This window comes from Typopeltis vanoorti, chromosome 7 (genome assembly GCF_054136105.1).
Source record: "Typopeltis vanoorti isolate ZY-2024b chromosome 7, IOZ_Tvanoo_1.0, whole genome shotgun sequence".
Taxonomy (NCBI): Eukaryota; Metazoa; Arthropoda; class Arachnida; order Uropygi; family Thelyphonidae; genus Typopeltis; species Typopeltis vanoorti.
This window is the reverse complement of record NC_143555.1, coordinates 42,332,230-42,356,722: the sequence shown is the minus strand read 5'-3', so window position 1 is coordinate 42,356,722 and position 24,493 is coordinate 42,332,230. Positions and strand designations below refer to the sequence as shown.

The 24,493-nt window shown below is 36.1% G+C and overlaps 1 protein-coding gene across 2 annotated transcripts in view; it reads right to left on the bottom strand.

Annotated features, from left to right (window-relative positions):
* Positions 1–14,793: 14,793 nt before the first annotated feature.
* Positions 14,794–24,493, bottom strand: part of LOC150104626 (DNA replication complex GINS protein PSF1-like) — an 85,281-nt gene continuing 75,581 nt past the window's right edge. For both annotated transcript variants that reach the window (XM_090395822.1, XM_090395823.1), the window contains one exon: positions 14,794–16,488. In XM_090395822.1, the coding sequence (XP_090251948.1) occupies positions 16,420–16,488 (69 nt within the window). In that variant the 3' untranslated portion in view covers positions 14,794–16,419. The remainder of the gene's footprint in view (positions 16,489–24,493) is intronic.

The following is a 24,493-nucleotide window of genomic DNA, read 5'->3' as shown; positions in this document are numbered from 1 at the left end:
AGTTTAATTATTTTTTTTGTAATTCCATCTGAGCCTGGAGCTTTATTGTTGTTCAGGTGGGTTATAATGTTTATAACTTCTGTTGGAGAAGTAGGTGTGAGAGGTTCTAGGTCATCTTTTTGTTGTGTTATGGCCTGCCTAACTCGGCGGTGAATCTTGTGGATTGATGTTCAAATTTTCATATGAGGGGTTGCATTGACTTTCCAAGCTGTCAGCCAGAGCCTCCGCCTTTTCCCCATCAGTGTGAGCTATACCATTCAGGGTTTGAATTGGGGGTAAAAGTTGTCTTTTGGTGCGGAAGGTTCTCAGAAACTTCCATATGGAGTTGTCCTCAAGGTTTAATTTTGTTAGCTTAGATTCCCATTCTTGGTTTTGATGCTTTTGGAGGGCTTCACGTACATATCTGTTTAATTGATTCAAGTTTGCTTTATCTTGAGGGGCTCTTGTGTTATGATACCTCTTTCCGGTTTTGTTTTTCAGTCTAATTAAATCCATGATTTCCTCGGGGATCCGACCACTGATGAAAGACTATAGTTTGGGTGATTGACTTTATTGCATTTTTGATTTGACTGGTAAGGTTGTTTGCAGCCAATTCTATCTCCTCTTTAGTGTGAATAGTAGGGACTGGGCCAATGTGATCAGGTAGGATTCTGGAGAGTTTGTCCCAAGATATGAAAGAGTGGGGAGGGGAGAATTGTTCTTGTGTACCAAGTTGAAGCAGAAAAAGGTTATGATCTGATGAAAGGTCATTTATTGTTTCCAACTGATATTGGTATCTGATGTTTTTGAGGACAACTATGTCAAATACATCTGAACTTCCAGTTGAGCTGTGATGGGTGGGCTCTCTGGGTCCGGTTACAACAATAGAATTTTGCCTTGAGTAATTATTTAGAATTCTACCTTTATCGTTGATTGTGGAGCTATGCCAAGCTGTATGTTTGGCATTCAAATCACCAGCCATGATGATGGAGTCAGTGAAGCCGAGAATGGAGTCCAAGTCAGATACCAGCAATGGAATGCTGGTTGGATTATATACAGCATAGATTTTAATGTTGCCAGCATTGTTGGTATTAACTTCAATTCCTGTTATCTCTAGGTTCTTGGTTTGGGGATTGGTCAGAACATTGTGGCTTAGGTAGTTTTTAATTTATATAGCTGTTCCTCCTGCGCTTCCAGTTAGTCTATCTGTTTTGTACATAGTATAGTTCCGTAATTGGATTATTAGCTGGTCTGAGATGTGTTTCGTTTACCAGTATTATGTCAGGATTATGCCTGTGGGAGAACTCTTGTAGTTCTAGAGTTTTATTGCTGAGTCCGTTGGCATTCCATGCTGTGATCATGAGAGAGTTGGGATGAAATTTTCTTCTGTTCATTGTTGAGGGCTGTCAGAATTGAGTGGGTGCCTTGTAGGAATCTTTTCATGGAGGACGGCGAAGGATTCGTCATACTGAATTCTTGTAGCATGGTAGCTAGTGAGGCAGTTAGTCCTGATGTTAGATTTGAGCCTATATGATCATGAGATGTAGTAGCCTTTGTTTGTGCTGCCTCTGCATAAGTTTTAGGCATTTGTTTCCTTTCTTGAGTTGGGCTGGGGTGTGGCTGGCACGGCTGTCTTGAGCATCGCTGAATTGTTGGAAGGGTAGTTTTTTGTAACCCTCGGTTATTTGGGTGTGTAATGCATTCCTTGTAGTTTGCAGGGTGAGGTCCTCCACAATTGGTGCATTTAGCTGGAGTGGATCTTGGTTTTGTACACATGACTCTCTGGTGGCCCTTGCCACATTTTAAACATCTGTAATTTGCCTTGCAAAGTTTTTGGGCATGGCCAAACCTTTGGCACCTATGGCACTGCCCAGCTGTTGACCTCTTCCTTAGTGGTTCAGTAGAAATTCTGAGGCCACATATCGTTGTGAATTCATAGATCTCTTTTTTTTTGTCTTATCAATTTCTACAAGTATCAGTGGCATTGGTCGTTTATCTGCCCTAAGCATCCTGCTCACTTTCACTGGTGTTAGGTTCCGACTCATAAGGTCAGTGGTGACTTCTTCACAGGTGACACCCTCGGTCACTCCGCGAAGCACAACCTTGAGATTTTTCTCACTGGGTAAAGCAAAAGTATGATATGGGAGACTTTTGTTATCCTTTAATCTTGTCAGCTGTCTGTAGTCTGTGACTGAGGCTGGTTGAATTTTGACTCCATCTTGATTTTTTGCCGAGGAATATGCAATTTTGTTTTCCCTAAAGGCTGTTGTGACAGTGGTCCATTTGTCCTTGTCCCTTAGTATTACTGGTGGAACCTTTTTGGTGTTCCTTGGGACTTCTAATGTACATGTGTCTTCATCCATCTGGTCTTCTATGATTCTTCTTCTTTTGTAAGAGTGCTCCCCTTGAGAGATGTTTTGACAGGGGGATTTTGGTGACAGAGCAGCAATGAGATCCTCTTGTGAGATCTCATTCTCCTCCTCCTCTCCATCATTAGAGTGAATGTACTCTTTAATAAATCCTGGCCAGCCAAAAATTCAGCAGATACTATTATTAGCTTTTATAACTAAATTGTTATGAAAGCTTTTCTCAAAACATCTGTTTTGAAATGTAATCATTTCAGTATGCATACTTAGAAAAATTCTGAATGTTTTCATGTTTGTTTTAATTACACCTATTATGTCAATCTTTTACCTATCCAACTCATTGGCTAGTTCCATTTCTTTTCTGTTGATGTTACAATCTTGGGAACTGATGTTGAGCTGTGATTTGTGATTATACATATGAAGTCTTCAATCAGCCATATTCCCTGGTTGCACAGTTGTGGTTCAACACGCTGGAGGAGGTGATGTTATGGTCTTGGAGCTTTTTTCTTTATGCCCTAGGTCCATTGTTTTATCCCATAAACACTGAATGGTGAATACTACAGGGAACATTAGCCAACCATCTCCATATCTGCAGGAGGTCTACACAACCACAGTGCCATCTTTCAATAGGACATTGCACCTTGTCATTGGGCTCATACAACTGTTAACTGGTTGGAAGAATAACTTGATGAATTTGCCACATTGCCATGGCCCCTAAACTCGACTGACTGTAACTCAATTGAATATGTGTGGGATATGCTAGAATGGGGTGTGAGAACTGCTGACACGCCTGCATGGAATGAGCATGAACTGAAAGATGTTCAACACCTTGTGGAATCTGTTCCTAGGCATCTGCAAGCCTTGATTGCACAGAGGTGGGTCGATGCATTATTAGGTGGGTCTTCCTTATGCGAAGTTAACTCAGTGTTTGAATGAGTTATTTTGTGACACCTCCAAGGTGTTCAAAGACTCATAGAGGGAGGGCACTCACTCTACAACTCTCCATGTCCACCACTTCTATATGTCTACATTATTTACACCAATGCCATCTACTGCCTGCAACTAGTATTTTTTTTACTAATTATATATTGGATTTTATCCTTTATCCAAGTGTTAGCAAACAAAGTTTGCACCTGAAGTACTTCCAGGAATTAAAGAGAACTTATACCACGAGTTGTCCTAGTCCTGAAAGTACTTCAGACGCAAACTTTGTTTGCTAACACTTGGATAAAGGATAAAACCCAATATATATAATAATTAGTAGCATAGCCAAGTGAAAAAAAAACTTCCATAAATAGTATTTTTTTTTTTTTTGTCTGTAAATTGCATGTCCTGAAGGCTGATTTGCCTGTATGCGGGATGAAAAATCTGAGTTTCCAGAAGAAAAAATCCTGCTACCTCCTATTATAAACCGATATTCAAATCGAATATAAAAGCTTGAAACAATCCCTTATGTCACTGCAATTTCACAGCAGCATGAGTGAGTTAAATTGCTATTCACAATTTCATTTTTGCAAGAAATAAAAGCCTCGAATAATAACTATTGTAAAACTGAAATGATCACTGACCAAATTAGATTCATTATACTGAAGAGTCCAGTTAGCTGATTCTTAAGCTCTCCAGTGTTCAAAGTAGCATATGTAATAAAATGTCAGTTTTGGCCATGACAATGCTTTTATGTTGTCTAGAGACTGTAGTGTTGTGTAGCCATCTTCCTCACATTCATTCCTATGTTACTAAAATTGGCCTGAAAATAGTATCTGTTTTCCTAGCATACTATCTTTCATAATCTGAATAAAACATACAATGGATGCTTGGGCAGTGCTTATGTAATGCAAGCTAAAGCAACTTGGGGATTGTATTCTTGTAAGCGCTCAGGTCAACTTAAGGAATTTTCAGTTTCTACAAACATTCAGCTTTGAAATAATGTTGGACCTAGTATCCCCTTTGCCTATGTAATTTTAAATGACTGAAATGAAGCCTTTTAGCTCTTTAGTAATTACTTTTACACACTGATCGAGAGTTCACTTACAAAATATAAATTTCTCTAACATTTTGGTTTCCTTAGTACTGATGAGATTTTTGCCCTAAGGTCTGGTCTCTGAAGAGAACCAATCAGTTTGAAATAGCTGTCAGGCCAGTGACCTTTATCAAATACACTAATAAAAAAGCAAATATATGGATGCTTAGGCAGTGCTCGTATCTTTTAAGTAGGTGAAAACCAAGGCAACTTGGGGATGGGATGCCAAGGATTGTATTCTTGTAAGCTCTCAGGTTAACTTATGAAACTTTATTTTCTACAAACATTGGCTTTGAAATAATGTTGGATCTAGTATCCACTTTGATTATGTTAAACAACTTCTGGACTAGGTGATAGGGTATTTTAATGCTTATGCTCTAATGAGAGACTCAGTAATGTAGAAGACAGTTTGGTTTTACTTGAGAGGGATGGATGTTTCATCATAATGCTAATTATGGATATAGACCATATTGGTCCTTTAACCTTTGTGGCTGAATGGATCTCAATCCCTTGGATTATAATCCCTTCATCTCTATGAAAAATGGCTTAAATTAATGAGAATTTATCGAGCACCTGGTTTGCCCATTTTAGAGCAGTGTGGGAGCGTCTGTACCGATGAGCAGAGCCGCTTTCAGATGCTTGTTTCCACCTATCGTTTTCGTCTTAGTTAGATGACTCGAATGAGTTGATTGGGATGACTAGCTGCTTTGGTGAAATATGTAATGGCAGTGTATCACGGAGAAACGTGAATGTCAGCGTCTCGGTGGAGGAGAGTATTCTTGACAAACCACGGAGCATTGGCAACATCAAAAAGCTACATTTATTCTGGATGACCTGTAGCTTTTTGATGTTGCCAGGGGAGGCGCAACTCCAAGTCACACCTCCCCTGGTGATCCATAGATCAATGTGGATCTAATGATTGCTTTATAGATTCGTAGTTTATTTTCAGTGTTAACATGGCATCTTCGGTTGAGAAGAGAGTAAAGTTGCATAATTGCAGAATTTGCTTGCTGCAGGCGTAATCGATGTGAGAGTTAAAAGTTGAGGTGGTTTTCTAGTTGAATACCTAAATATTTGGTGCTGGATTTCCATGGGATAGCTGTGTTGTAAAGTTTGACATCTCCGTAGTGGGATGCCTTCTGTCTTGTGAAGAGAATGGCAGTACTTTTGTCAGCATTCACAGCTATTCTCCATTTCCTGAGCCATTTTTCTAGGTTTGTTGCTGCGGTTTGTAAGCGCTGCGTAGCTAAGTTTTGCTTGAGAGTTCTACTCAAAATTGCCATTTTATCCGCATAGCAAGCTATGGTGGTTGATGTCGTGTTAGGGACGTCAGCAATGAAGATGTTAAAAAGCAGCGAGCCTTGAGAAACACCTGCAGCGATTCTTTTCAAAGAGGATTTGAGTCCTCTCAACTTGACCTGAAATTTCCGGTTTTTTAGAAAGGAGTTGATAAGTTTGGTAAGATAGAGCGGAACGTTGGCCATAAATAATTTATAGATGAGGCCTTTGTGCCAAACCTTATCAAAGGCTTTGCTACATCCAGAAAAACAGCTCCTGTATGTTGTCGCCAATTGAATCTAGTAGTGATGAATTCGACCAGTCTGTGAACTTGTGTAGTACTGTGCCCGGTTCGAAACCCAAACTGCTTTTTCGGTATTGTGTTGTTTTTGTACACCTTATCTTGAAGTCGATTGAGGATGATTTTTTTCTGCAATTTTTGCCAAGCATGAAAGGAGACTGATGAGTCTGTAACTTTGCAGTAACTGAGGCGATTTTCCCGGCTTATGGATGAGGATTATATCTGCTTGTTTCCATCGGGTTGGAAAATAATTTAGTCTGAGTATTGCATTTATAATTGCTACCAAATGCATGACTACTTTGTGCAGAAGGGCCTTGATTGTTTTGTTGATTTCATCTGGGCCAGGGGCTTTTTTTTTTGTTGTTAAGCTTCCTAATGATTGAGTAGACTTCTTTAGGTGAGGTGGGACAGATATTTTCACGGCTGCTAGAGCACAGTATGGACTCGGCGGTAAATTTTCTCTATGAAGACCAAACTGCATGCACATCATTAGGACTGCACTGAAGTTGGAGAGCTTCAGCGAGGGCTTCTGCCTTTTCATCGTCCCTATAAACTATACCTCTTTCTCCATGAATGGACTGGATATTGGAACGGTCTGTACAGAGTTTTTGCCAATTCCCATAAAGCGTTATCTTCAGTTTTCAGGGAACCAAGTTTTCTTTCCCATTGTTGATTTCTGTGATCTTTTAGTGCATAGCGAAGTAAGTTTGATGCTGTGTTCAGCTCTTGGCAATCTTGAGGAGATAGCGTGTTATGAAAGCGACGTCTGATTTTATTTTTGTTTCTGATTAGAGCAAGGATTTCTTCTGGAAGTATGTTTACTTGAGCTGCAGTGGAAATAGAAGAGGCTGGGGTTAAGCCAGTTTGAATTTTTTTGCTTTCCAGGTTGTTGACTGCTATGTCAATTTCTTCACGGGAGGAGATATTCAGCACTGAATCCATGATAGTGTTGATTGTAGCCCTGAATTTTGTGAAATTAGTAAATGATTGACTGGAAATAAGTTCCGGATCTGCTCCCAGTTTTAGAAGTACTGGGTTGTGGCCCGAACCAAGGTCGTTAACTACTTGCAGCTGGAATTGATGAGATGTTTTTGAATATGGCTATATCTAATACATCGGGGCTTCGGGGTGTTCCATAGTGTGTTGGTTCAATCGGACCTGCGATGATAATATCTCAGCTTAGCAAAATTGTGAAGGATTTTTCCATTGTAAGTGGCACACCTGCTATTCCATAAGGGATGCTTTGAGTTTAGATCTGTTACTATTGTTGCTTCCATAGTGTCAAGCAGCTGAGAAAGATCAGAGGATAGCAGAGTTCTGCCTGGAGGGTTATAAACGAAATATATTTTTAAGATGCCTGCATTAATGGTGTAAATTTCTATGCCAGTTTTTTCCAGATTAATTGTAGGAATCTTTTTTATCTCATTGTAATGGATGTTTTTCTTGATAAAGATTGCAGTACCTCCACCTCGCATTAGGTCTATCGTTTCTAATTAAAGAGTAATTTCTTAGCTTGGGATTATCACAGGGCCGCAGATGGGTCTCGTTAACTAACAGGGTATCAATTTTGTAGTGAGCAGCAAATTCTTGGAGTTCTAGAATGTTGTTGCTGAGTCCATTAGCATTCCAGAATGTGACCTGTATGGAATTTATTGTGATGGCCGGATTATCCATTAATCAACGAGAATGTAACTTGGGTATTTTTAAGAAATCTTTTTGTGTCAGCCTGGTTTGGATTTGTTTGCTAAAAGCTATAGCATTTCTCCCAAAGTGGCAGCAAGCATTGCAGCAGGGTTTTGGCTGTTTGGTATGGTTTCTGCCGATTTGTTGCGTGAGGAAACTACAGAGGCATACGATTTATCAGGTGTAATGGCCCACACTTTAATTTCCGATTCAGGTTGTGACTAGCTTCTGAGTGGACGGGGCTACTGCCTCCCTCGTCCTTGTCAGGTTAGATGGGTGGAGTGAACAGCCCTTGTAGTTTACTGGATGTGGGCTGCCACAGTTGGCACACTTAGCAGGAGTGGTTCTTGACTTGGCACATGTATGCGAGGGATGATTATTTCCACACTTTACACATTTGTATTCTGCCCTACAAAGCTTCTGCGCATGACCATACTTTTGACAGTGGTGGCATTCTCCAGCAGATGTCTTCCTTCTGAGGGGTTCAGTCCTGATAACCAAGTTACAGACAGTCGTAAGGTCATAAATCTCTCGGTCTTTACTGATCTCCACCAAGATCAGAGGCATGGGCCGCTTATCCACTCTGTACATGCGTGATATTTTTATTGGTGTTAATCCTTGTGATTTGAAATCAGTGGCTATTTCTTCAGATGGTATGGTTTCTACCAAACCTCTGATGACCACCTTAAGGTTTTTTTTTTGCTTTTAAGCTGAAAAGTGTGATATGGGACCTGAAGGTGCATCGGACTACTATCCGATACACCTTCAGGCTGAATCTGGACTCCTTCATCGGTGTTCTTTGCTGAATTGAATTTGATATTGTTTTTCATCAACTCATTGATTGACCATTTTTCTTTGGAATGTAAGATCACTGCTGGAATTCTCTCTTTAGGCTATTACTCTTTCAGTTTGTGCTGTAGTGTCCATTGGTGCTGCTCTCTCTCTGAGGTATTTCAGGTTCTGCAGCTAGAGACTCCTTTCACTTCTTCCTACTGACTACTTGAAAGTAGTCATTATCCTCTAGTGTGTGAATATCAGCTGATGTGGTATTTTCTTTGCTGGAATCTTGTGAGGTGTTAGGAAGAGGGTCAGAGGATTGGTAGTCCTCTGATTCGACCTCTTGTTTGGTGGATTGCTACCTTTCCTGGCCATTTCCTTTGCAGCAGGCCTCCTACATGTTTGAAGATTGCCAATAGCTGCTTGAAGTCAAGCTCATCATATGGAGAGTCCATAATTTGGCCTAAGAGAAAATAGCGGTTTTTCGGGTTTCCTGTAGACTGAGAGTCCACTAGCTAATCCTGTAGACAGCTTAGAGTAAGTGTCTACCAGCAAAAAGTTAGTTTATTATAGGTGACTATCCTAAAAACAAGGAAAAAGGAGTTTCGGGAACTTACTTGGACACAGTGCAGAGACCTATCTCCCTAAAATACCATTTATCCACGACTGGTCCTGATTGCGGGTGGGGCTTGCCGGCCATCAGACCTCTGCATATTTCATACAGAGGGGGAGATAGTAGGTCTCGAACTGTGTTAGTTCCAGTGCAATGCGAGCTTCCCGAAAAACCTTATATAAAATTCAACTAGGCAGAGTCTAAAGGAATATGTCCGATCACAACGACAGCAACTCACTCACCATATTGGTCTGTTCCAGTCTCATTATTTATCTAATACTTGAGATTACCTCTACTTCTCTTTCCAATTGGTTTATATTTTATTTGATTAGGATATCCGGTGTTGGCCATTCGGTTTACATGTTATATCCAGTTTTGTTTGTAATTGTTTAGCTTTTCTTCTATTGATTTTATTTTTAGTTATTTTAAAATATCATCATTCCTTTTTTTTGTCTGTGTATTTTGCAGTTCTCATGAATCTCATTTCTCTTGTTTTTATTCTTTATCATCAAATTCCTGACATATCCTCAAGGGATGTACTGAATATTATGATAGCACTACATGAAGAACTTACATCATTAATAACTTATTAACAATTTTCCTCTAAATCAGTCTATCTGTCAAGAATCCAAAATTATATCTTATATTTCTGTCTTCTAAGTCATTTTACTGTATCAATTCACCTATATCTTGGTCTTCTTTGGGGTCTTTTTCCTGCCAACCTGGAAGAGAATTCTAACTTGTTCTGCTAATCTTTTCTCTCCCATTCTGTTTAAGTGACCATACTGCTTGTGATTAGCTCTGCTGACAATGTCAAGTTCTTTCCTAATATCCTCATTTTTAATGATATTGGTATTGATGCGATCTGTTCATGATCTTTCTCAGGACTCTTCTATGGCTCTAATCTTTGGTCAAATGTTTTATTTCTAATCCAGCTCTCAGATCCATAAGTTAAAATTGGTTTGAATACAGCTAATTTAGTCATTTGACTAATTTCTCTTATTCCATATAAATTTATTCAGTTGACTTCCTACCATACCAGCTTTGTTGTCTATTTTCATATTCAGTCTACAGTCTTCACTAAAAATTGGGCCTAAGTAGCTGAAATGTTTTACTTGTTCTATAGGTTCTCCATTCACAATGCAGTTGATATTTTCAATGTTTCTGCCTATTGTCTTTGTCTGGTTATTGAAATTTATTACAAGTTATTTAATTTTGTCAGAGAATCTTGCATACTTGTACTGGATTTATTTAAAAGTATAACATCATCTGCATAAAGAGCAGAGATAACATTTCAGGTTTGATATATTTAATACTGCTTTCCTTCATATGATCCACATAGACAATAAATAATAGAGGGGGATGATGTACATCCTTGCCTGACACCAGTTTTAATATCAAACCAACTTCCTGTACTTCAATTCTGACTGCAGACTTATTGGTCTTTTAATATGTTCATTGCCAAATGCGCGATGCGAGTTCTTACCGATCACGCGTTATCGCGTGGACGTCGCTAACTAAATAAATAAAAAAATTTTAGCCACCACACGAAATTCCAATTTTCATCTTGGCAATGAAAGTGTTAAGTCAGCAGTTAGAAAATTAAGTACAGGAAGTTGGTTTGATATTAAAATTGTCAGGCAAGGATGTACATTATCCCCTCTGTTATTTATTGTCTATGTGGATCATCATAGACAATAAATAACATGCTTGTCGATGGGGCATGCTTGATATAATGCTCCATTGACACCATATAACTGTAGTGTTTGAATAGATTTCCATTTGGCACCTTGTCATATGCCTTTTGCAGGTCTACAAAACTTGAATACAGATCTGTGTTATATTCCCATGATTTCTCAACTCTTTGTCGTAAAGTGAAAATCTGATCCTGACAGTGTATTTGGTCTGAATCTAGCTTGTTTTTCACCAAGCTTCCTTTCCACAAGCCTTAACCATTTCTCAAGAGCATAAATCTTATAATGAACATTCAGTAGGGAAATACCTCTAATTCTCAAATTGTTTTATTTCCCCTCATTGTATATGGGTACTATGAGAGCTCTACTCCATTCAGCTGGAGTTTCTCTCTCCAGGCCTTCTGAACTATGCAGTACAGCCACTGCAAGATTTTAATACCTCCATACTTGAGCATTTCTGGTCAAATATCATCTACTCCTGCTGCCTTTCCATATTTCGAGCCTTTAATGGCATTTTCTACTTCAAGTATGTGAATATGTATTCCTAACTGTATGCCTGAGTGTTTTTTACCACTGTGCTATCACTGCTTGTTTCATTTAGCAATTTTTTGAAGTAATTACTCCATACTTAAAGGAATTTTTTTTCCTGTTTTCATGTCACCTTTATCATCTCTAACTCCTTTTAGAGCACTCTTTCCTCTTTCCCTAAGCTTCTTCAACAACCTCCAGAATATTTCGCCACCTTCTTGATATTTATTTTCTATGTTCTTACCAGTCTTCCCATGACTTTTGTTTAGCTTTCTTACATTTGTCTCTGTATTCTCTAAGAGCACAAGCTGACTTATTTGCCAGGAACCTTTGATATGCTTTCTTCTTTTCCTTTTTTGTCTCTTTAACTTCCTGTGTTCACCAGGGCATTCTGATTTTTCTATCCTTGCAGACAAACCTCCCCACATGCCTCTCTGGCTGAATCAATCAATATTTTCTTCAGGGCTTGCCACTGAATCTCCGAGGTTTGGTTCCTGTTCTCAAACTCTTTCATTTTTTCTTCAATAATCTTTGTATTTTATTTTAGTCTACAGTTCACATCTGAGAGCTGCTCAACTTTTATTTGCTTTAAAACTTTCTTACATGTCATTCTTTTCAATATGAAATTCAATTTTATCCTGCTCAAGAGTAAATAGTGATCACTTCCAATTTCAAATCCTCTGTACACTCTGGTGTCCTGCACCTGTGAGAAAACATCACTATCAACAATAACATAGTCAATGAGACTTTTCTTATTCCTTATCTCTTTCCATGTAAATGTGTGCACATTTTTATGTTGGAACATTGTGTTTAGTAATAACCAGTCCATGTCCTGAGCAGAAATCCAGCAGGTATTTTGCCATTATTATTAGCTTAGCTCTTTTCTCCAAATTTTCCTAAAATATTTTCGTATGTCTGACAATCATTTCCTACTTTGCTATTTAGATCTCCAAGAAGGACCAACTTTTCATTTTTCATGTCAGTTGCTTTCTCTAAAGCCTCAAAAAATTCCTCCACTTCTAACTTAGTAGAACCTTCTGTGGGATCACAAATAAATCTCCTTGTCCAATTCTCCATTCTGATATTTGCCCACATCACTCTGCTTGATATGCCATTCAAGAAGATTGCTTCGTATTTAGTGTTGAATAGTATAGCTACTCCTTCCTTTAGTTGATTGTTATTGCCTGAATATAACATTTTGTATTTATTACTTAGAAAGATCTCACCAGTTGTTTGTTGCAGTCACCTCTATTATGGTGATCTGGTACTTATCCAATTCCTGAGCTAGCTCCATTTCTTTGTCATTCAGGCTTATGTTCATAGTACTGATCTTGAATTCTAATGTTGAGCTAGGTTTATTTCAGGATTTGTTCCTGTAGCTGACTTTTTGCTGTTTGCCCTGGAAAAAACAACGGGGGCTTTAACTGGGCGATGCTCCAGACGGCATGAAATTGTCGTGTTGTACCATTTTATTTGTGGTTTAAGCCCATAAGAATACAACTGTCAGCTAAATCCCAAATTGCCAGCTGACTGTCAACCTTGTTCATTTAGTATTCAAGTAGATAACTAACAAAGTGCACAAAAAGGTGAGGTAGGTCAGAAGCCCTGTTTGGTTCTCTGCATTCCTTTAAAGGCTGTGTAGGCCTCCTCTTTTATATAGCTTTGTTCCTTAAGCATCCTTCTTTGTTTATTGTTCAAATTTTGCTGCCACATAACATGGGCGCTGCTAATTCATTGTATATTTTCAAGTGGGTTTCTTTTTGTACAATATTTGGATTGAGTGTTCTGTTTATCTGTCCTCTAATCTGTAAAAATTTTTAAATTTCTTTCTTTTTCTCCATGTGATATTTCACATCCAAGATAAAGTATTTGGGTTCTATTATTTTATTAATCACTATTTTACTTCTAACTGGAGTTTGTTCATAAAGTACCATTGTTTTAGTATGGATATTTTCATTCAAAACTGTTCTGCTATAATGTTTAAATTATATATTGCTCTTTGTAAATTGTCTTATCTAATATTATTACCTGATCATCTGCAAATAGCATATTTATTTTATTCTGGGTTTGAAGTGTTGGAGATAGGGGGCATCTGTCTTACTCTTTGGTTTATAGATTGCTTTTCATAATTTTTTTTTATTTATTTTATCTTTGTGTATATGTTCAATATTGTATTTAGTAAAATATTAGGTGTATATTTATTGTTTGTAATTAAATCAAACAGTATATATCTTTTTACTTTGTCAAATGCCTTTTCATAATCTATAAACAAAAGATGAGTTTCTAAATTAAATTTTTTTTTCTGTATATAGTTTTAAACAAAAAAAAGCTACATCCATTGTAGAGCATCCTTTTCTAAATCCATTTTGACATTCTAATAATGTTTTTTTGCTATATATTTTCAGTTTTTCAATAAGTATTCTACTATATATTTTGTAGCATGTATTCAAAAACTCTGTAATTAACAGGTTGTTTTATCCCCTTTTTCCAAACCTATACTTGGTATTTGTATATATTTTATTTAAAGAATTTAAGTCTCTGGAATATCTTTTCCAGCAAATTTATATACAGTAGTTCAAAGTTTATCTCATCTTATCCTGCTAATTTACCATTCTTTATTTACTTAAGGTCCTTTTAATTCTTTCATTGTTATTATATCATTTAAAGCATTTTGTAAGTTTTTGATGTTAGGATTATCTGTCCAAAGATCTGTAAAGTAATCCAAGAATTCTTTTAAATCTATTTTGCAATTTTTTTCATATGCATTGACTCTTATTTTGTATATATCATTTTCTAGATATATTTAATTTTCCCAGCTTTGGCTTTCTGGCTCTTAACCATCTTTTAAAGGCCAGGTTTTTATTTTCAATTATTGTTTTTATTTCATCTTCCCATATATATGTAATTCTTTATTTTTATGATATTTTTGTGTGTTCCTAGACTTCATACTGCTTATGTAATAATTTTTTTTTTTTTATTTATATTATTCCATTATTTCTTGATGTCTTCATTTTCTTGTAATTTTTTCTAAGTTGCTATTGTTCCTCTGCTGATATAAATTTCTTATACTTGAATTGTTTAGTAGTCTTTTCTTTTTCTAGTTTTAATATTTTGTATTTTTTGTAACCAATTTGGTTGAAACCTTAATTTTGCCTGTACTAAATACTGATCAGTATCTATTTCTAGCCCCCTCTTGACTTCATCTAGGAAGAGGTTTGTTGCTTTTCATATATACAGAAATTTTTATTACTGATGCTTCTGTTAATCTGTAGATTCATATGCACAGAGTAGTGTAATATTTAATTATTTTTTACTATCAAATGTTCTTCAAAGCTAAGAGCTAAATTTAAGAAGTTCACGTCATGGTGATAGTAGCTCGCTCGCTGTAAACCTGACCATCTGGCGAAATTACCTGCAATTTTGTTCCTGTGTTCTTTGTAACTAATCCCGCAATGAGAGGGAGATAGGTGAAAAGGAATGTTCTTTTCAGAATATATTAAAAAAGAATGATATACTTCATTTACTAAAAGATGTAAATGACTATTAAATTATTTCAGGAAATTACAACATATACTAAAATATTAATTAAAAGAAAACTTTAATACTTCCTATATTTTGGCAATGTTACATTGCCATCTTCATGGGAACATAAAACTATGATATGTGCATGCAGGCACTAACAACGAGCATATGAGGCCGAAGAGAGTAACTAATGTTGTTTCTAGAGTCCTAAAGGTGCCCCCCAGTGGGCTAAATTGGGTTGTCTTGGCTGTTGGGCTGATGTTCTCATGATAATCTAAATGGGAAGCATTTAGGACTCTAGGAACGTTAATTTAATTAAAATAATTTAATAGTCGTGTTACCAACGTATAAGCTTATCTACAAGAATTAAGATGTAAAGAATAGCAAATATAAGGAAGAGAAAGAATAGGTGTGAATAATACATTTTACAATACTTTCAGTACTGTAAAATGGATTATGAATAAGTTACATGTGTGATATTAAATGTGTATTTGTGTTATAGGTATCTGAGGATGGAGTGAAGAATATGTGATCCTATAAACTCTAGACTTTCATATTTGCATTAATGATAGGCACAATAAAAAAAAAAAACAATTTAACAAATATAAATTATAACAGCCACTATATTGGAGATGCAAGAAAATCCAAGTAGTATTTTTGTATCATTGAATAAGGTACAGAGTTGCAGTATGTGTAATATATTTGTCAACAAATAATGCAATTAGAGACAACTGGGATAAAACCTTCACTACTAATGAAACATGTCCCCTGCCACAGAAACTATGGCATAGACTAAAGTGAAACTGTTTGTTGTACTGAAAACAATTGTCCTAACATTTGTCCAAATTTTCAATTACAAAATTAGTGTTTGATTCATGTGATAAGTTTTCAATTGCATTTGAAATTTTCCATGTCATTAAGACAGATCACAAATGCTAACTTCAAATAAAATTCTATTGAAAGAGACACAACTAATATGTCATATAAACTTTGCATTAGTTCAGCCTGCCTGCAAGACGCAGAAGCGGCACACAAACGGTAACGAGAAGTCCCGTCAATACAATAAATGTGCGAAACACTTCCTGAAGTGAATGTGTTAAAACATTTTTTAAAACTATTGGTCTTCCCTATGTTAAAGATCTGAACTTAATTTGGTGCAATTGCTTACCAAAATATATCATGTAGTAATTTCTCAAGTTTTGGAATTTTTTTTTTTTCTAATTTATAAGAATCTACAAAGAAAATGTTCTTTTCTTTAGGCATAATCATAATTTACTTGTAGCTTAACTAGGCAGTAAGAGATTAACATAAAGACATTTTGATCAAAATACAGTATAAGATCTTTCTCAAGAATGAGGAATCAAAGTATGATGCCTGTGCTTGATTTTTGCATCAACAGATTAATTTTATACAATTCTGTTTCAGTCAATTTTTGAGAATACACATTAAAAATAAATATTATAGTATATTATCCAAATTATCTGGTGTATTACCCCCCCCCATGCTGGTTACAATAAAACTATGTACTTTATTCCCATTTGGTAATTACAAACAGTTCAAAACTGTATTAATTTGAAGGCAGTTTTTTAAGAAATTTACAATCTGTATAACACTCAGATTTATTAGTTTGTTTTGCTTTTGAGGAGGAAAACAGTGAGTCAGGATGTTATATGCTCTAAAATTCCTTGATGGATAAGTTTTTCACAATGGGACCGTTGAAGGAAGTGCTGGAAAAAAACAAACTTTGTTATCATTACTGAAAGAGACTATGACTCAAAGAAATGTAAAGAACAAATGTCAGTTTTAAATTACTTGAAAATAACACTTATGGTCATATCATATACAGTCACTTCTTGCTACAGCAAACTACTGAAAATTTCCAACCAAAGCCTTATAGATACAATATTATGCTTAAAGCAATAAACTATTCACTGTAACAAACTTATTTTTCCTTGCTCTTTCCCTACATGTTTGCTGTAGGGCAAATCAACTATAATGCCAATTGGACTCTCAATTTTTGCAAGTTAGTAGCATGTTAATGTGTAATTATGACATATTCTTCACAACCAAAAATTCCTGTTAGGTATTAAACAGATTTCACATGTATAGCTCTTTCCCCCACTAGTTTGAATTGTTAGGGTACAGCTATCGAATTGACAACAGCTTCAACTCTAATGAGTTCAAATCCTGTTGTGACATGGAAATTTATGAATAGCTTAATAGATGACTTATGTGGTGTAAAACAATCATGCTTGTTGAACATTACGTAGCTTAACTTTTAATCACAGATCTTGGAGTACCATGTTTGGTCTATAAAGCAGGATTTCTTGATTATCCAATCCACAACTACCCAGATTACTACAGTTCTATAGGTGTACAACTTTTTGTGCATGAAATTATCATAAAAAACATAAAAAAAAATCAGTATTTTTGTTGTGTGTGTGTATGCATATTTTGAAATAGCAATTAGCATTTTATATTTTACATAACATATATAATGGCCTGGTCAATAAAGAAACAGCAAAGCTTTAATTTAAAAAATGTTGAATCATTTGAATGTCTACTTAACATGATTATACACCCATAAGTAAAATGTATGTGTGTGTGGGGGGGAGTAGCAGCACTATAATCATAGGGCCTCACCAGATAAAAAAAAAAAAAAGTTTTGTGAAAAGATCCTTTGTCAAAATTTAAATTATCAGTTGAGGACCAAAAACAAGCAGATAAAACCTACAATAAAGAGGAACAGACCTTTACAGTTAGAAACTGGCTTATTAATAAGTTCAGAAAGTGATGTGAAGCAGTGTAGAAGGAGGTAAGTCACCTTGGGAATTATAAGCTTCATAGAATACAGTCAACTCTCACTAGCAGACATCTAGTAATCAGAGGAACAGTTTGTCATAGTGAATGCCTTTCGTATCTTAGTGTGTCTGTGCGATTTCTGTGTTATTTCAATTATTATTTTTAAGATACAATAGCGTCCACATGGCACCGATTAAAAAAAAATGGCAGCCAGATCGCCATGTTTGTTTAAGAATTTGGATATAAAAGAGTTTATGCAATCCGCTGTCTGTGAGATGTATGTTTTGCAGAGAGTGATTGAAGTCTGGTTAGATGGTGATAGTGGAGTGAATATGTGCAGAAAGTGTAAGGAGAATGAGGATCTAGAGCGTGTTTCGGGTGGCGAGAGTGATATCGTTAAAGAAAGTCAGACTATAGAAAATAGTGATGTGATAAGAAATTGCGAGGTAGTAACAGATAGGTGTGAGAGCGACGTTGAAAGTGTAACTGAAGGTAAAAATACAGAACTAATCGTTCTGTATTTTTACTCAACTTCAGCTGAAGTGCAGATATAAAACTGCCTTCCTACATGAAATGGAGTCATAATTCATAAATTTTCTAGTCTTGGGTAGTTATCCATTTAAGCTCAATAGTATTATCCTCGTCATTTTCTTACCTTACCTATCCTCTTCGCTCCCTGCAGAGCATAGGGCCTCACCCATTGACTTCCATCTGACTCTATTCAACGCTTTTTTCTCCTTCCAGGAATGTCCCAGCTGTCTTAATTCTGTTTCTAGTTCTCTTCTCCATATTATCCTGGGTTTACCTCTTTTCATCTTGCCTTGGTAAGATGAAAAGAGGTAGACCCAGGATAACATGGAGTGCAATTTTTGCCATTTCTTTATCTGGGTTCCTGATTGGGTGACCTATCCAGTTCCATTTTCTTTTAGTGATTTCATTTCTGATGCTGGTTTGACCTGTTTTCTCCCAAAGTTTTATGTTTGTTATTTTATTTGGCCAGTATATTCCTAGTATCTTCCTCAAGCATTTGTTTATGTGGACCTGTATTTTATTTTTGTTTTCCTTTGTTAGTGACCATGTCTCAACTCCATATAGTAAAACTGGTTTAACAATAGTGTTGAAGAGCCTAATTTTGGTTTTTAATTTAATTTCATTGGACCCCCAAATTTTCTTCATACTGAATACAATCTGTGCTTTCTGGATTCTATTATGTATATCCGGTATGGTTCCTCCTTGTGTGCTGATCACTGATCCCAGGTAGATGAAGTTATTACTATTACTATTATTACGGGCAACTCCAGGGAGTCATTGGACTCATCGAGGGAGGCCCCAAATCATATTCATCACAACTATTTGACATTCATACAGTATCTATCATACCTCGCCTTAAACTCATTCACTGTCACAGCATCCACCACAGACTCAGGGAGCGCATTCCACTCATTCACTACTCTAAAAGTAAAGAACCCAGCTCTAACACCTTTACTAACCACACTTTTGCCCAGTTTCCATGGATGTCCCCTAGTCCTCCCACAACCAGCCCTGTACTCAAAAATATCTTCTGAATTAATTTTATAGAAACCCTTCAGTAATTTGAATGTCTCAATCATATCTCCCCTCCTCCGCCTATCAACCAATTTTTGCAACCCACAAATCCTCAACCTGTTCTCATACGGTTCATTCCACAGACCTGCTATCATCTTGGTCACTCGCCTCTGGATCCTCTCCACCTCCTCCCCATCAAGAAGAAACCTAGGTGACCAAATCTGAGCACAAGTTATCTACCTGTTCCAGTGTTTTCCCTAGTATTTCAAAGACTAATTCTTGTTTGGGGTTTGCATATCAAAAGTTCCTGGCAAATAAATCAGCTTGTGCTCTTAGAGAATACAGAGACAAATGTAAGAAAGCTAAATGCTGTGTAAAACTAGCTAAATAAAAGTCATGGGAGGACTTTGGCAAGAAAATAGAAAATAAATATCAAGAAGGTGGTAAGATATTCTGCAGGTTGTTGAAGAAGCTTAGAAATGGAGGAAAGAGTGCTGTAAAAGGAGTTAGAGATGATAAAGGTGACATGAAAAAGATATCCTTGAAGTTTGGAGTAATTACTTCGAAAAATTGCTAAACGAAACAAGCAGTGATAGCACAGTGGTAAAAAACACTCAACAGGCTTACAGTCAGGAATACATATCCATACTTGAAGTAGAAAAAGCCATAAGGCTTGAAATGTGGAAAGTCAGCAGGAGTAGATGATATTCGACCAGAAATGCTGAAGTATGGTGGTAGAAAAGTCTTGCAGTGGCTGCACTGCATGGTTCTGAAGACCTTTACAGAGGGACGAATTCCTGATGATTGGAGTAGAGCTCTCATAGTAACCATATATATAAAAGGAAATAAAGCTGAATGTGAGAATTACAGAGATATTTCCCTACTGAGTGTTCCTGGTAAGATATATGCAAGTATACTTGAGAAACGATTGAGAAGAATTGTGGAAGAAAAGCTTGGTGAAGAACAAGCTGGATTCAGGCCAAATAGAGGCTGTCAGGATCAGATCTTCACTTTACGACAAATAGTGGAGATCTCATGGGAATATAACAAACATCTGTATTTAAGTTATGTCGATCTGGAAAAGGCATATGACAAGGTTCCAAGAGAAGCTATTCAATACACTACAGTTGTATGGTGTCAATGGGGCCTTATATCAAGCAATACTTAGTCTTTAATTGAGTTGCAAGTCAGGAGTTAGAATTGAAGGAGGACAGGATGATGGTTTAATGTTAAATCTGGTGTGAGACAAGGATGTACATTATCCCCTCTGTTATTCATTATCTATATGGATCACATTATGAAGGAAAGTGGTATTAAACATGATATCAGAATTGGAGATGTTAATGTCAGCTGTTTGCTTTATGCAGACGATGTTATACTTCTAAATAAATCTGCTACAAGTTTGCAAGATTCCCTGACTAAAATGAATAACTGTTGTAATAGATATGGTATGAAGGTCAGCAATAAAAAGACAATGAAAATAGGTAGAATTGTTGATAATGTCAACTGTGTTTTGAATGGGGAACCTGTGGAACAAGTAAAACATTTCAGCTATTTAAGCACAATTTTTAGTGAAGATGGTAAATTAAATATGGAAATAGACAAATCAACAAAGCTGGTATGGCAGGAAGTCAACTGAATAAATTCATATGGAATAAGGGAGAAATTAGTCGGAAAACACTAAATTAGCTGTATACAAGACAGTGTTCAAACCAGTTTTAACTTATGGATCTGAGAGCTGGGTCAGAAGTAAAACACTTGACCAAAGACTAGAGACTGCAGATATGAGAGTCCTGAGAAAGATTGGGGGGGGGGGGGGTGAACAGATGGCATCAATAGCAATATCATATTAAAAACGAGGATATTAGGAAAGAACTTTACATTGTCAGCATGTGTTAGCAGAGCTAATCTCAGGTGATATGCGCAGGAAAGATTAGCAAAACAAGTGGTCCTCTGCCAGGTTGGCACGAAAACAACCCAGAAGAAGACGAAGATATAGGTGGATTGCTACGGTACAAAGTGCCTCAGACGATAGAAATATAAGATCTGATAATGTTGGAGTCTTGAAAAGTAACAGACTGATTTGGAGGAAAATTGTAGAAAGGAAGTTAGTAATGATATAAGTTTTTCATGTAGTACTATCATATCCTGTACACCCCTTGAGGGTACATGTCAGGAATTTGATGACGACTTTAGTCTTGTTATGATTTATTTTCAATCCACATTTATTCTTCCTGATTTAAATTATCTATTTTCTTTTGAAGGTGTTGATGTTTTTGTGCCAAAAGGCATATATCGTCTGCAAAATCCAGGTCACTGATTTTATTTGACCATCCCCATTGAATGCAATTCTTTCTTCCGATGCTTTCCTCATCACCCAATCAATAACAATCAGAAAGATGGTTGGGGATAGTATACATCCTTGTCTTACTCCTGTGTTTGTTGCAAATGGTTGTGATAGTTTGCCATTATTTATTATTTAAATTTTGTATTTTTCATGAGTTTTCTTTGTTATATTTATGATTTTCTGAGGAATCCCGTAGTGCTTCATTAACTTCCATATAGTCTTTCTATCTTAACTTATAGTAGTGCTTCATTAACTTCCATATAGTCTTTCTATCTATGCTATCAAATGCACGTTCAAAGTCGATGAATCCCAAATATAGGCTACTCTGCCATTCTATTGACTGTTCAACAATTATTCTTAGTGTTATTATCTGATCAATACAAGATCTGTTTGGCCTGAACCCAGCCTGTTCTTTCCTCAGTTTAGTTTCAATTTCTTGTTTCATTCTTTCTAGTAAATACTTGACTTACAACATTTAGAAGTGAAATTCCTCTCCAATTTTTGCAAAGTGCTATATCTCCCTTTTTTGGAAGTTTCACCAGGAGTCCTGTATTCCAGTCTTCTGGCCATTCCTCCTTTTCCCATATTTAAATAAATAGCAGGTGTAGCATATCAACAGTAGTGTTTATATCTGCTTTAAGTAGTTCAGCCTGTATATTGTCACTCCCAGCTGCTTTATTGTTTTTTGTTTTCTTTACTGCCTGAGTTATTTCTAGTTCCTGTATTTATTGTCCTAGGTTTTCTATTTCTCCATTTAAAATTTCTTGGAAATGTTCTACCTTCCCTTGTTTATTTTTTACAGGCCTTTCTCTTTTAAAACTCTTCCCAGCTAACTTTCTTGTTATCTCAAACAACCTCTTTGGGTCAAATTTACTTGCTGCTGCTTCAACCTCTTTACACATTTCCTCCAGGAAAACTCTTCTATCTTTCCTTACACTTTTTTTTTACCTGTCCGTTTTTAAGCATGTATCTTTCATTTATCCTATTTCTTTTGTTTTCTTCTGTACTTTGCAGAAGTGTATTCCATAAAGCTTTCCTTTCTTCACATAATTTGGTTTCTTCAACGATCCATTGTTTGCAATACCTACTTTGCCTTCCCAGAACTTCTTCCATGGTACCATTAAATATATTCTTTATTTTTTCCCAGTTCTTTTCAATGTCTATTTCCTTATGTTGTTCTACAAGGCTTCCATATTTATTCCTTAATGTTACTTTATACTTATCTTTTGTTTCCTTGTTTTTCAGTTTGGATATATTATATTTAATTATTTGGTTCTTGCCTTTAAATATTTTTCGTAGTTTCATTTTTATTTTTGCAATCAATAAGTGGTCTGTAAAGGCATCTGCACCTCTCCAAACGCTTACATCCATCAAAGAAGTTCTCCAAGGACTGTTTATTAAAATATGGTCTATTTGGTTTTTGGATTTCTTATCTAGTGATAAGAAATCCAAAATGGTAATATTTCTTATCTGGTGTTTATGGATGTCTTTGTTTAAATAAGGTTCCTCATATGATCATATCATTCAAAGTGCAAAAATCTTTTAGGATTTCCCCATTTTCATTACAGTTTCCTAAACCTTCTTTTCCCATTATTCGTTCATATCACTATCTCTTACTTTTGCATTTATGTCACCTATAATTAAAAGTATATCTTTACTTTTTACAGCATGTCATAGAAGTCTTCTTTCTCTTCTGTTTTTGCATTGTTTGTTGGCCCATATATGTTTATTATAGTCACATTTCTGTATTTAGTTTTAAATCTAGATTTGATGATCCTTTCAGAAACTGGTTTCCATTCAATTAGTGCTCTTCTAGCATCTGTTGTTAGCATGAAAGCTACACCTCTGCTATGTGTATAGTCTTCATTCTGGTCTCCAGAATATAAAATGTATTTGTTTGTTGTTAGTTGGATTTCTCAGCTACCATTCCATCTTGTCTGGTTTAGACCTAGTATTTCTATTTTGTATCTGTCCATTTCTGTGGTTAGTAAGTTAGCTTTTCCACTTTCGTACAAAGTCCTAATATTCCAGCATTCAATTTTGGTTAAAAGTTTAGGGCTAAAGAGGTTTATTCTTGGAGTTTGTTGTCTGTCAGCTTCCCCAATGGGACTTTCACTGGCTTGCTTCATTTCCCCCAGTACTTCTCCCTCTTGGTTTTGTGTCAGTTTTCCAACAATGGTTGAGGTTTCTGTAGCAATATGTTTTTTCATATTATGGTTGCTAGCCGCAAGTACAACCCTCCTCCTTTCTCATTCGGACTTGGGACCAGCAATGGTGGAGTTCCGTCATTTCTATTTCTTCTAATATATTCTCTGATATTTTGCTGTAATTTCCTCCTTAAAATCTTCATTTTCATTCTAGTATTGAATTATCATCTTATAGTTTGTTTTCTACACTTTGCAATGCTAGTAATTCTTCTAACCTCCTCTTCATGTACATACATAAATAATTGCCTGGTAAGAGACATTTATTTATGTATATACAGGAAATGTCTCTTATGTAATCGTGCTGATGACGGTAGACTTCATTCCTCATCATTAGCAAACCTTATAATGCATAATCATCCCAAGCTTCAAAATCTTCCGTAATGAATACCTTAAATTCTGATCATGTGACTATTCTTCAGTGAAATGAGGATAAACTTGTGAACTTAATGCTACCAAGACTAATTCTGGATCTGTTTCATTTCTTGTTAAGATAAGATAGTATCCAGATATTACACTGTTTTCAGATTTGGATACTATCAAAGACAGTATCCAGATCTGAAAACAAGATCAGATTTCTCTTCTTGAGATGATTTATATTCCAATCTCTCTCTCCTGGCACAAATAAATTCTGATCATATGATTATTCTTCAGTGAAATGAGGATAAACTTGTGAACTTAATGCTACCAAGACTAATTCTGGATCTGTTTCATTTCTTAATATAAGATAGTATCCAGATCTGAAAACAAGATCAGATTTCTCTTCTTGAGATGATTTATATCCCAGTCTCTCACCTGGCACAAATACATCACAACCACACAGCTTCTTTGGCA